The sequence below is a fragment of the Poecilia latipinna genome, unplaced genomic scaffold, assembly GCF_001443285.1.
Source record: "Poecilia latipinna isolate Pla-1442-1.1 unplaced genomic scaffold, P_latipinna-1.0 Scaffold797, whole genome shotgun sequence".
NCBI classification, from domain to species: Eukaryota; Metazoa; Chordata; class Actinopteri; order Cyprinodontiformes; family Poeciliidae; genus Poecilia; species Poecilia latipinna.
Window position 1 is genome coordinate 424,283 of NW_015113413.1, and position 12,618 is coordinate 436,900.

The window sequence follows — 12,618 nt, forward strand, 5'->3', positions numbered from 1 at the left end:
GAGTACGCTGCCTGCATGTTTAACTGAGTGTCTTCATAAGTTGTTTACTGCGTAGCTTACATATTAGTGCACATTAGTGCACTAATATGCACATATCTGCATGTTTTGATGGATTGAATTTTGCCAAAAGGAAGTTTCCATTGAAGTTATGGAGATAAATTGAATTCTGATTTGGTTGATTTCACTCGTCCAGTGAGATGCACAACTTGACTTTGAATGTTTCTACACCTTCAGAGGTTAAAGACTGACTCCACTTAGAAGAATAACATGTTCCAGTGCTTCAACATAACAAGGCTGACTGGGATTATTTACCATTTAGGCTTGATTATTTCTTTTATTTCTTATTTCTAATTGATACAGATTATTTTCTGTCAGGAAATTAAAGAATATATTTGCCACTTTAAGTAGTGAAGCTTTAGTGTCTAATTTTTATGCAAACACTTGAATATAAAGCTCATGATTTTAACATCACTGCAGCACCATATGAGGAGTCAGCCTGTGTATCTTTGTGATATTGATACCCTGCAGGGATTTTATCCTCTAAAGCAGAGCTGCTGCTGTTTTGTCATATTTTCATCTGTCATAATTATGCCATTTATTATTTTATCCTCCAGTTTGAAGGTTTTCTGATTCCAAACGGATCACCAGTACATAATTCCATCATATGTTGTGTAGTATCTGACAGGATCCAGCTTGACTTGTCTCAGCTCTGCTTTTGAAATGTGTTCTCTGCAGCTGCATGCCCGAACAGAGACGGAAATGTTTAGATTTTTTTTTAAAACTGCGTAACTTCTGTGTGAATCAGACATGCGATCGCATCAAGCAGTCTGCCAGCGGCACCAAGCGGCGGGTCTTCATCATTGAGACGATGGGGGGCTACTGCGGCTACTTGGCCACGGTGGGCGGTCTGGCTGCAGGAGCCGACACCGTCTACATCTACGAGGAGCCGTTTGACATCCGTGACCTGCAGGTCAGATTCAAATACATTTTAATGCAGCATAACAATTATGAACCTGCTGAGTAACTCGCACCGCACAGATGCTTTATGATAACTTGGTACATCAGACTTTAGTTCACATGCATCTTGCTTCTGCTGCAGTCAGGTTGTGTCAGGAATTTGCACGTGAGCCAGATTAAAGATATGCATACAAGGGACTTTATAAATAACCTCTGAGCTGCATCATTCATTCCATAGCAGCCAGATCTCTTTAGAGGATTAGAGACGGCAGGACTGTCAGTGTTTGCTGTTACTTTTACATTGTAAAAGTAACAGCTGGATGTTTGTTTTCTTTAACTTTACTGATAAGAATGTTAATAAATTGTACTTTTTTGTTTTCAAATCGTTTCTAATGTTTTACTGAGGGGTAGTGGAAGGTTTGAGGCATTTATTAAAAATTAAAGTTTCCATGAGAAGTTAAGAGTTTTTCACATTTAAGGTTTTGGTTAGATGATCAATACACTCTGTTATAAGCAGATAAGAAAACTGCTTCTAATCATATTGACTTTATATGTAGCAGACAACAGAACGGTGATGATAAAGAATAAATGGAGTAAAATTTGAAACATTGTCTAAAATAGGCTTGCATAGACAGCAGCAACAACAAACACAGCGATGTGGAGGAGAAGAGTACGTGCAGGAGGAATGGCATGCAGAGCAAGATCTGAACATGCCATTCACTTCACATTTAAAACAACCACTCTTAAACAATGTGCTGTGCAAAACTACAATAACAATGGCCTATGAATGATTTCAATAAAGTAAGATAAGCATTAGGTATATTTTTTACAATTTGACAAAGTCCATAAATGTTAAACTTTAAATACTAAAACCATGTACTGATTTTTGGGAAATATTTAAACTTTAGAATATTCTTTCATGTGGAGAAGTGATTAAAATCTCACAGAAGAACCTTAATGGACTCTTGAACAAACATTAAATAAACATTATCTCTCCTTATGCGTTCAGTTGCTAAAAAAGTGCTGGTGGTGCCCTCTGGTGGTGCTTGTGTTGCACTGCGCCTCTGTGTCGTGGAGAAAGCACACTGACACTGAGGAGTCTCAGAGTTGCAGCTGCTTGTCCAGGTTGGAGGCAGCAGGCGTCCTTCCCTCAGGTTCCCGTTAAGTCTTCCCTCTGTTTCCAGGCCAACGTCGAGCATCTGACGCAGAAAATGAAGACGAGCATCCAGAGAGGCTTGGTGCTCCGGTGAGTTTAATTCTTTTTGCGAAAGATTATTACGTTTTCAATTTGCTGGTGTCGGTCTAGCTTTAGTCAACACACAAAAGTCTAACGAATGAAAATGTTAAACTGCCATGAAAACGTTTCCATTGTTGAAAACTCTGTTATTATGTGATTTTCCAGCCTTTTAAACCTCAAAGTGACCCTTCAGGCTTCCTGTGATGTTGTGTGTTGCGGTTATTTTAGTCCACTGCAGTGTTTAAAATGCTCCCAGCAGGACGAAGCTCGGTGGAAATAGGACAAATGTAATATTTTGAACAGAGCGTAGGTGACATTGTGAGGCTGTGCTGAATGGTGCACCTGCATAATAATTTACTACAGCACACCAAAAACAGAACTGCAATGGATGGAGAGTAAAACACAATACACTGCAGTTTAATGAACCTAAAAACATGATGAACTGATCTGGTTTAATACAAGAACAACTTCTATTGGAAAAAGTTTTAAACCACATCTAATCCCATCTAATCAACAGTTTTCTGAAATGGGTAACACTTTATTTGAAGGGGGGTGAATAAGACTGTCATGACACTGTCATAAACATGACATAACACATGTCATGAACATGAATAAGCCTTCATGAATATTTATGACTGTTGTCATAAAGCGTCATTCGGTAAATTATGACACTTTTAATACAAAGTTGACATTATTCAAAATGTCTTTGTTATGACAACTTGACATTAACCAAGAAATCATCACTGATATAAATTTGTTATAAAAGTATTACTGATTGCACTTTAAAAATCAGGTAACTTTATGTTATTAAAGGTAAAGTTTAAACAGTGTTCATGACAGGTGTTATGTCATGTTTACGACAGTGTCATGTCAGTCTTATTCAACCCCCTTCAAATAAAGTGTTACCCTGAAATGTTTTTCAAATGTTTTTTTCTTGGACTGTGGCTGCTTTTTAGCTGATATTAACTGAATAATTAGTAAGGCTATCTGCTCAGGTAGTGCTTCCTGTTTTAGTGTTTAGTTTGTGAGCTGTAGGTTTAACTTGCATTGCTTTGAAATTAGCAATGTGAAACCCATAGCTGTCTGTGTCTTTGGTGTGCAGAAATATTTCCTAACATTTGTAGTTATCTGTGTTGTAACAAGCAGAAAGCAAAACAGACTTTTTCAGCCACTTTGACCTTAAAAAGCATGTTGAGCCACAGATTTGCCTTCATGCCTGCACTCTTCTTAAATCATATACCTGAATATATCGTAATGTGGGGCATCTTCTTCACGTCAAGTATGTCGTCTTTTCCCTGTTTTCATTTTTGCCTCTGTTGCTTATTTTAGAAATGAGAACTGCAACGAAAACTTCACCACTGACTTCATCTACCAGCTGTACTCTGAAGAAGGCCGAGGCGTGTTCGACTGCAGGAAGAACATCCTGGGTCACATGCAGCAGGTCCGACTCATAAACTCTGGTCTAATGGTTTAATTATCCCTTGAATGTTGATTTTTTTTTTAATGGTCAATTGAAGTATATCTTTTAAAGTATTCATAGTATTTTAAATATAAAATCTAATCTTCCCTTTAACAGGGCGGTGCTCCGTCTCCCTTCGACAGAAACTTTGGCACCAAGGTTGCAGCTAAAGCCATACAGTGGATCACAAAGACGCTCAAGGAGTCATACAAGGAAGGTGTGTCACACTACCTGCTTATGTGCTTAACACTGAGAAGGATTCATTACATATTAATGCTTTTTGGGAGATTTTCACTGTGTTATGTCTTGGCTGTTTACATTTTGCTTCCATGCAGGGAGAGTGTTCACCAACTCAGAGGACACCGCCTGCCTGCTGGGGATGCGCCGAAGGGCGATGGTCTTCCAACCTGTAGCTCAGCTCAGGGAAGAGACCGACTTTGTGTAAGATGGAGATTCTATTTTTACCCTTCCAGTCACGCTGTCCAAAGACCTATATCTACTTTAAAAGGAAAATATGTTTAGGATTAAAACAGAACTATTACATCCAGCACGAAACTATGCAACATATCTTGGAATGTGGTTGTTGATATGCACATAAAGTCGACTATAAAGCCTGAGTTTAGTGTCATTTAGATTGCAGGAGAATATTTTCCTGCTAAACATCTCTTCTATTAATCAATGTATTGATTTTGACCCTAATCCACAATGGGTCAAAATGGTCCAAACAGGTTAAGCTGGTTGGATTCCTGGTGTTCCTGTTTGGTATCATTGAGTGTTCAGAGGAGCCATTGCTACAACATTCACTACAGAACAAAAACTGAATTTATTTAAGTAGCATTCCTCCAGGATACTCAGATATTCAGTGCTCTGTGTGATCTTTACTGCTGGCTGACTGTGTGTGTTGGGGAATGCTGCAGCTCCATCACTGCTTCCATACACTGAACAAAAGGAGTTGGTGTCCCATATTTAGCCCCACAGCCGCTCTGCATGTCCTCCCAGTAATGTGCTGAAGGTGAGACCTACATTTCCTGGCCAAAGTATTCAAACCCCTGAAACCTCCAATAATTTATCACCCGATTTGTTTTTTTATTTGTTTTGTGAAGGTCTCAGAGTTTTGCTAGACTCTTTCCCTCCAATCTGACAAAGTTTGAGGCGTAAAGCTGGAAGTGCAGTGCAAGATAAAGTATTTTGTTATGGAGGATGAATAGTTGATTTTAGGTTAAGGGGTTTTTCTTTGCAGAACATTTTGAAAACTGTATATCAGCATCGTCAATTTTAATGTAAGAAAGGGTCTTAATTTTTTTTTTTGCAAGTTACTGTGGTTGAATTTACTCGTTAGTTTTGTCTCAGGTAAAAAAAAATCCTCACATTCAGTTTCTTCTTTTGTTTTTTGTTTTTTTAGCCACCGGATCCCGAAGGAGCAGTGGTGGCTCAAGCTCCGTCCCCTGATGAAAATCCTGGCCAAGTACAAGACGAGTTACGACGTGTCCGACGCCGGCCAGCTGGAACACGTGACCCGGGTGCGGCCCAAAGAGAACGACGCCTCGGCCGCCATCTGAACCGCTGCCAGACGACGGCTTTACTCCCACAGGAAACCTGCTTCACATTTCAGTGGCAGCTGCTCACACTGATTGATTCCTGCATATATATAAGGAAAGATTATAAAGGATAAAGGTAAAATTTATAAAAGGATTTATTGTATCAGTATGGCACTTTTCAGAAGGAATGTTCAATTTTTTAGGTAAAATTTGCGGAGAGTCATTTTGGAAGAGTATTTATTTTAAGCAAGCTAACATCTAACAAAGCTTAGATAGCCAAAGTTATTCTACATAAATATATGCACTACTCATGATGTACTGTATTTAGGTTTTAGTGCCCCAAATGTAGCCATGTCTAATTATTGTTTTGTGTGAACACATCTCAGCCAGGGATGAAAATCTGATTAAATTTGGCTTTTATCACCTTCACCTGCACTTTGAGCTACACAGTCAATGTTACCACCCTAAAGCTGCTTTTAAAAAGGGAATCAATGTCTGGGGGATCAGCGCGCTCTCGAATGTCCACACGTCGACTGGAAAATGCTGTAACCCTGAAGGCTTCAGAGTGAGCAGGTGTGTGTACGGCCGGAAGCTAACTGTACGTGTGTGTCGTGTTGTTGCCTTAGCTGCTTGTATCCATCCTGGGCTTTCTGTGTTCGCACCTTTTAGTGGTTATTCATGCAGCCTGTTGCTGTGGCAAAGCAAGTATTTGCAGGATGTGTGGAACAGCCCTTTGGTAGTGTTAACGTGACGTGAGTGTCCTGTTACAGAGTGAATAAAGCTTTTATGGTGTGGAAATGCTGAATGTTGTGCTCATTTGGTAAATAATGGGAATACGGATTAAAACATGGTTTTGTTGTAGAGTTATTAGAGTCAGGAAACCAGATTAGAAAGTTAAAAGTTACAGTTCTTCTGAGGATCTGACCCTTAGTTTTACTCATCCTCTGATCTGTATTGTGCTTTCAAATTTTATATCAAATCTCAGATTTGTTGTATGATTTAGTGTTAAATATTGGTCATTAAAGTGGGATATTCATTTTAACACCAAAAGTAATAGAGTAAATTAGCCTTTAATGTTATTTTAGCCTCAATTGGCTTTTTCTTACAGAATCCAGTCCTACCCAATCCTGACGCCATGCTCTCGACCTTCAGCTGACATTCGGCTTTGAGTCTGAAGAAACATCCACTTCCCCATAACCTTGTGCTGTCTGACCATTTAATAACCTTTTAGTTCATTTTTAGGATTCCAAACCTGAGAGAAAAGTTCATTATGGTATATCTTTAAGAGACGATACTGTAACAACTTTTAAAGAAACTTCCACTTTTAATTTCTTCAGTATCACAGAAACGGCAGGTGGTAGGAATTTAGCCCTTTAGAAATTCATGTTCTTGTTCAGAGTAGATTTCTTTAAAAAGAAGGTAATTATCCAGCTTTCTATTCACACCGATTTGCATTGGTTTTGAGTTTTTATGCTTGATAATGTTTGAAATAAACCACTCTGTAATGATACGAGTTTCGCCTTCATTTTATTTTTATATTCTAATGTAGTGAGCTGTATTTGTAGTCCTGAACCCAACAGGACTTCATTTTTTCAGGTAGTCTTGGTAAACTAAAGGCTGTGTTGCAAGAATTTATGAACAAAAAGTCACTTTTTGACAAGAAATCCCATTAAACTTAATGATTTAATGACAAAGTTTGTTTAGTGATTCTACTTTCACAAAACAACTCAGATCTAGTTTTAGATTCAATGTGTTACAGATATTTTCCATCAGTCTTATGTACATGATGGAATATAAAAAGGTTTCTGCCGCCCGTTCAAACCGACAGCCATCAGCTTTAGTCGTCTTCATGTTGTGCGTTTCTGTCTTTCACCAGCAAGAAAAAAAAACAACAAAAAAATGTACATTTGTGTTTGGTTTTCAGTCCATTCAAGCTTTGTGTCCAGTTATGAAAAAACATTATTTTAATATCCACGTTGGATCTTTCTTGATTGCGTCGTTCTCTGGACCCAGGATGGCGACTCCACACGTGCTCTGACCCACGCTGAGGTACCTGCAGCAACACAATCAGCTGATTTCCACTTCGTGTGCAAGAGTTCCCCAAAGGCTAACTCAGATTTCAACAGTGGAGACATGAAACGATCATTCATGCTGAGCTGTTTTACCTCTCAGCCACTTCCACCAGGCCTTTATGATGCACAGCAAAGAGCTGTTCTCTGTAACTCTGCTTCATCTCATCTGTGACTCCACTGAGGAAGCGACTCGTTCCTGCTCCACAGAGAGACGGGATCAGAAAACATCAAATCAGTTTGTTCAAACTACAAGTTAATAAATAAAGAGCAAAAATGTGGATGCCATATTGAAGATGAAGTTAAGGGAAAAGAAAATCCAGGAAAAGTTACTAGAACCAGCTAGCAGATTCCACCCCGTAAAAAAAAACATCTAAAATGTTACAAATAGATTCTGTGACAAAAGCCATTAAAGTGTTGCATCATCACCTTTATCTGAAGGAGCCACAGGTGAATCTACAGCGGAGAAAACAGAAAGCTTGGCTTCATCGATGTCCTGCTGAGAGAACTGGCCTGACTTGGCCCAGTCGACGCCTCTTCGAAATGCAGATAACGTCTGCACCGAGTTCGGATCCCTTAGACACAGAAGAGAGGCTCAACAAAAGGCCTTGAATGGTTGCAAAGTTTTAATTTAGGGAAAAAAGAAATCAAACAGCTCAGCTGAGTTATCCACTCATCATCTGAGTTGGGATGCAGGAATGTTCAGGGGTATTTTTTTAAGCTGAGCATAATAGTAATGTTCACATTTTCATTACACTGAATTTTGGGTTTTCATTAGCCTTGAGACACAATCATCAAAATTAAAATGATAATATCTAAGGGTTTCTAATACGCTGACATGCTCCTGAAAGCATAAAGAGGTTGAATTTATCTGCCAGAATTTTTTTTTCCTTCAAAATTTAAGGACCTAATATGATCAAAGAATGATTTTTACATTCTTATATTGTAATAATTGTCATTTTCTACTGCAAAATGAAGCAAGGCTGAAGGAATGTGTGAACTGCTGCCCACCTGTAAGAGTAAAAGGAAAAAACGCCGCTTCCTCCCATTTTGGCTCCGCCTCCGTAGGCTCCGCCCTTCTCCCGAATTTCCCCGTGGAGGAATTTAGCCGTCATCATTCTTGCCAAGATGCACAAACTGACCCATATGGAAGATGGCAGCAAGTGGAGAGGAAGGATAAACAATGAAGAAATGCGACTTAAAAATGTCAAACGGGACATAATCACCCTAACGCGATCATTTTGACATGCAGAGTACACCCTGTTGTTCCATTAAGTAAGCTAAAATAAAAGTTACAACAAAGATGCAATCACTTTTCAGTGGACTTTTCTGTACCTGGCATAATCCTGGTGGCAGAAAGGGACGGTACGAATACTCTCACTGACAAAGTTAACAGGGAAGGGCATCTGGAAGAACGTTTTCATTTGACATGGCTGGAAATTTGGCTCCTGTAGAAGCATAAAAAAAAATCAGCTTAAACTTCAGTTAATATAGACATGAGTGTTGAATCCTGCATGTAATTCAGATTTCTCACTGTTAGGATAACAGATGCAACGACTAGGAAACATTTTTCTATACATCCAAACTCATTGATTATATTGGACTCACTGTTATTAGTTTTCTAGTTGGACCTGAATCATCCAGAGGGTCGAGTGGTTTCTGTAGCAAAGAAACAAAAATACATGATAAATACATTTTCCAAGCAGGGCATCGCTTCAATCCGTCAGGAATATCTTACCTTAATAACATTTGCTCTGATTAGTTTGCGCTCTTTTCTGTTTTCAGCAACGTCTTTAATAAAACTCTCCAACTCTTTTGCTGAGTCAGAGATTATCTGTGGCGCTGCATTCATTGCACACCTGTTAGAATATGAAGGAAGCAGGAAATGAAAAGGTAAGCATTCAGCAGCTAAACTCTAAATCACAAATGTGAAAAGATGCAACCACAGAAAGAAAAAAAAAAGATAAACTTCTCAGATTGAACTAAACTTTATTGTTAAGTGACTAGAACATGTAGCAATAATCCCACCTCATGTTCTCGGGGTTCAGAAGGTGTTTTTTGATCCTGGGTAAAACCCGGATGACTTGGCTAAGATCTGGCATCTCTGCTATTCTCTTCAAAAACTTCACCTAATGTTCAAATAAAAACATAAAACCTGATCAGTAAACCACAGCAGAGTGACAAAACAACGACTACAGACAACAAACTGCTCCGTCTTTCAGTCAACGCTGCCCAAAGTCAGGATTACCTGTTCCATCCCACCAAAGGTCTCCTGGAGCTCCCCGGCTGGTGTCAGGTGTCGGCCCGCTCTGGTCATGGCGTACATGTGACCAGAGTCGGAGATCCCGTTTGCTAACTCCTGCGCCGCCATCATCACCAGAACGTGAAGACGCTCTTCGCTGTCAAAATGAGGGCTGGAAGAGAACCACCAGGCTTTTGTCATGTCATGCAAAGTAGTAATCATCCACATATACTTCATTATGGAAAAACTATTCTATTTCTGTCATCTGACCATAACATGTTTCGTCAAAAACTGGTTTTAGACTGGATTAGAAGAGGTACAGCTTCCTTATCTCACCATTATAGAACATGGAAAACAAAGCTTAAAGGTTCAATCCATAGCAAGAAACCAATCAATTAAAACTAAATAAGTCTAATCACTTCTGATAAGAAAAATGGTCAAACAAGAGAAGATTGACAGAAAGTGCATTTGCATCCTGGAGTTTTATGAACCTGTTGAAAATGTCGCTCCATAGTTTAAACATGTGAGGAAGGTTTCTATCCAGGCAGAAGGAGAACAGGAGAACCCCCTGAAAGAGACGGCAGAAACAGCAACAATAAGCTGATAATTCCCTGTAGAGTTCAGGTTCATCCCTCAGCAACAAGCAGAAGAAGACAAAAGGATAAATGTGTTTTTGGCTGACCTGCTCAAACGTGTCCATCTGGGTGCAGTCAGGGATGACCTGCGTTGAGACAGACATTCCTCCTGTCCTCCTCTCCATCTGCTGGGCCTGCTGCCTGTAATCCAGATCTCCACAGCCCATTCTGCCCACAACAACACAACTTTTAATCCGCTGCTGCAGCTTGGAATTGTTACTTTTCAAAGCAAATTTAAGTTAAAACATGCAGTAAACTAAAACAATTATTCAGTTAAATCAACTGTGTTCATAATGTTCAGTAAGGATTTAAGAATATTGTTACAAAAAGTATTTTTTATGAAGAACTGTATGAATGTTCTTTTAGAAACACTTCTTGAGTGAATTAATCCAACTGCAAGAATAATAGTCAATGTTTCTGAAGAAGAGGAAGAAACATTTGACATTAAAGTGTCTTTCCAGTGGCGTTTATCTCTAAGCCCACTTGGTGGAACTCACTTGGTGATAATGCTGCAGAAGAGCGGCACGTAAACCCTCAGGTCCTCTGGCAGAGTGTTCAGACTGCACATGGCTCTGAAGTACACCAAACCGTTTGTGGGCTGCTCACAGTACTGAACCGGGACATGACCTTCAGCCAGGAGAACACACACCGCGTCAGAAACAAACCGGCTCGTTTCGTTACGATTAGATGAGACAAGGAGTGAACAGCTGTACCTGCAGTGCTCAGCTGAACGGCAGTGAAGGGTATCGTTGGCTGGATGTCGGACACTCTGAGAGCAGGGAGACACGAGGCATCCTGAGTTTTACTCTGAGCTGCCAGCAACTCCAGACCTTTTCAACAAGAAAACATGGAACTCAATACCCGACTCAGAAATACATGATTGAATCTCCTAGTTTAGCCTCATACCTGAAGGACACTGAGCAATCAATCAATCAATCAATCAATCAATCAATCAATCAATCAATCAATCAGCTTTATTTATACCGTTATGTAGATCTGGTTATCGTGAGGAGAGTCCACTTTATTATCCGACAGGGAAACTTTACATCAACACAACAATAAATGGAAATCTAACATAATTCAAAATGGCCTGGTGATCAATACTTTAAAATGGTAAAAAAAAAACATGAAAAAAGGGCTAAAACACAGCATTCTCAATAGGACAAGATTAACAAAGAAAAAGAAAAGGAAATAATATTAAAACTATGTTAAATCAAATTTTGGAAGCTTATTGCAACAGAAAAAAAGGTTTTATATCACTTAGTCTTACATACGGGGATCAAATATCTGCATCCAACTGGGAAGAAACCAGTCCACGTTTTACAAAATGGGAAAGATGATAAAATTCTAAACTAATCTCTTCAATAATAAAAATAAAATATAACAACTATATATAACCAGGCTCTACAGAGAGCAGCTGAAGTGAACTGTTACCTTTCTGATAAATCTCTTTTCTGTCGCTGTCGGTCAGAACTGAGGTCTTTTCCTGAAGTTTCTCCTCTTCAGCCTTGGCTTGTTTTTCCAGGAACGCCTCGTCAGGACTCATCCTCAGCGTCAAACGATGCGTGTTCTCCTGCACAAATATCCATTCAAGGCAGAAATTAAAATCTGATGTGTTTTATGTCCATAAACACTATATCAATATATGCCAAGCACTGATGATTTACCTTTTTTTCCCCCTAAATTAAGGATAAATTCATTTGCTTACCTTAAAGTAGTATCTGACTTTGTCCTGGAGGAAGTGAGGGTTTTCTTTCAGAGCCTGTCTGAACTTTGCAACGCTGTCGCTGATTCGGAGCAGCTCTACAGGATCTCCATCGTGGTTCCAGGATGGAGCTATATACTATCAGAAACATGCAGGAAAAAAAGCCCATAATGAAGGAAGACGTCCCCGACAGAAAAAAACGAAGGTCAAACTGAAACAGCCCTAATTCTGCAAGCAAGTTTTTCTGCATGGCTTTTACTTTATGACACCTAAAAGCCCTCAAATAAATCACTAGGAATGTAAACCTCTAATCACAGCTACTTTAGTGATGATGGGTTAGAAGCAAACACCCATAACAGGATATTTAGTGTAAATAAAACGGTTTTCAGGGAAATCAGTGGCAACATGTTTAAATTATTGATTTGTGTAGAAATATACAATTCATAGAAAATAAATTCCAGATTTTAAACACAGGAAACACAAACAAACAACCCAAAACACGTTTATGTCTGAGTGCCGAGTCCCTGGATTCCTGAAATAAGCCGAAGGTCAAACGGTGAACTCACAGAGGCCAGAGCCAGGCCGAAGTTTGTGGACTGATGCTTCATCTGGATCTCGATCTTATGAAGGAGAGATTCGATTCTCTCATCCTCAAAGCCCTTCCTGCCACAAAACCCAGAACAAGGAGGCGTAAAGTCAGGTTACTGTTCTTAAATAACTTGATTAGGGCTGAAACGATTCCTCGAATGATTCGAGTACCTCGATTACTAAAATTC

The 12,618-nt window shown here is 39.3% G+C and overlaps 2 protein-coding genes across 9 annotated transcripts in view; one reads left to right on the forward strand and one right to left on the reverse strand.

Moving 5' to 3' along the window:
• Window positions 1-6,104, forward strand: part of LOC106956212 (ATP-dependent 6-phosphofructokinase, platelet type-like) — a 28,140-nt gene extending 22,036 nt beyond the window's left edge. For all 7 annotated transcript variants that reach the window (XM_015046905.1, XM_015046909.1, XM_015046911.1 and 4 more), the window contains 6 exons: window positions 806-970; window positions 2,142-2,203; window positions 3,524-3,635; window positions 3,771-3,870; window positions 3,989-4,094; window positions 5,056-6,104. In XM_015046905.1, the coding sequence (XP_014902391.1) occupies window positions 806-970; window positions 2,142-2,203; window positions 3,524-3,635; window positions 3,771-3,870; window positions 3,989-4,094; window positions 5,056-5,212 (702 nt within the window). In that variant the 3' untranslated portion in view covers window positions 5,213-6,104. The remainder of the gene's footprint in view (window positions 1-805; window positions 971-2,141; window positions 2,204-3,523; window positions 3,636-3,770; window positions 3,871-3,988; window positions 4,095-5,055) is intronic.
• Window positions 6,105-7,136: 1,032 nt separating this feature from the next.
• pitrm1 (pitrilysin metallopeptidase 1) overlaps window positions 7,137-12,618 on the reverse strand; it is a 15,683-nt gene continuing 10,201 nt past the window's right edge. The window contains exons 12-27 of one of the 2 annotated variants that reach the window (XM_015046903.1): window positions 12,409-12,505; window positions 11,846-11,980; window positions 11,572-11,707; window positions 10,851-10,967; window positions 10,635-10,764; window positions 10,185-10,305; window positions 9,994-10,070; window positions 9,509-9,674; window positions 9,289-9,389; window positions 8,999-9,119; window positions 8,869-8,919; window positions 8,596-8,708; window positions 8,272-8,397; window positions 7,690-7,835; window positions 7,357-7,459; window positions 7,137-7,244 (exon numbers count right to left, since the gene is read on the reverse strand). In XM_015046903.1, the coding sequence (XP_014902389.1) occupies window positions 7,151-7,244; window positions 7,357-7,459; window positions 7,690-7,835; window positions 8,272-8,397; window positions 8,596-8,708; window positions 8,869-8,919; window positions 8,999-9,119; window positions 9,289-9,389; window positions 9,509-9,674; window positions 9,994-10,070; window positions 10,185-10,305; window positions 10,635-10,764; window positions 10,851-10,967; window positions 11,572-11,707; window positions 11,846-11,980; window positions 12,409-12,505 (1,834 nt within the window). In that variant the 3' untranslated portion in view covers window positions 7,137-7,150. Of the gene's footprint in view, window positions 7,245-7,356; window positions 7,460-7,689; window positions 7,836-8,271; window positions 8,398-8,595; window positions 8,709-8,868; window positions 8,920-8,998; window positions 9,120-9,288; window positions 9,390-9,508; window positions 9,675-9,993; window positions 10,071-10,184; window positions 10,306-10,634; window positions 10,765-10,850; window positions 10,968-11,571; window positions 11,711-11,845; window positions 11,981-12,408; window positions 12,506-12,618 lie in introns of both variants that reach the window. The other variant, XM_015046902.1, reaches the window with a different exon arrangement.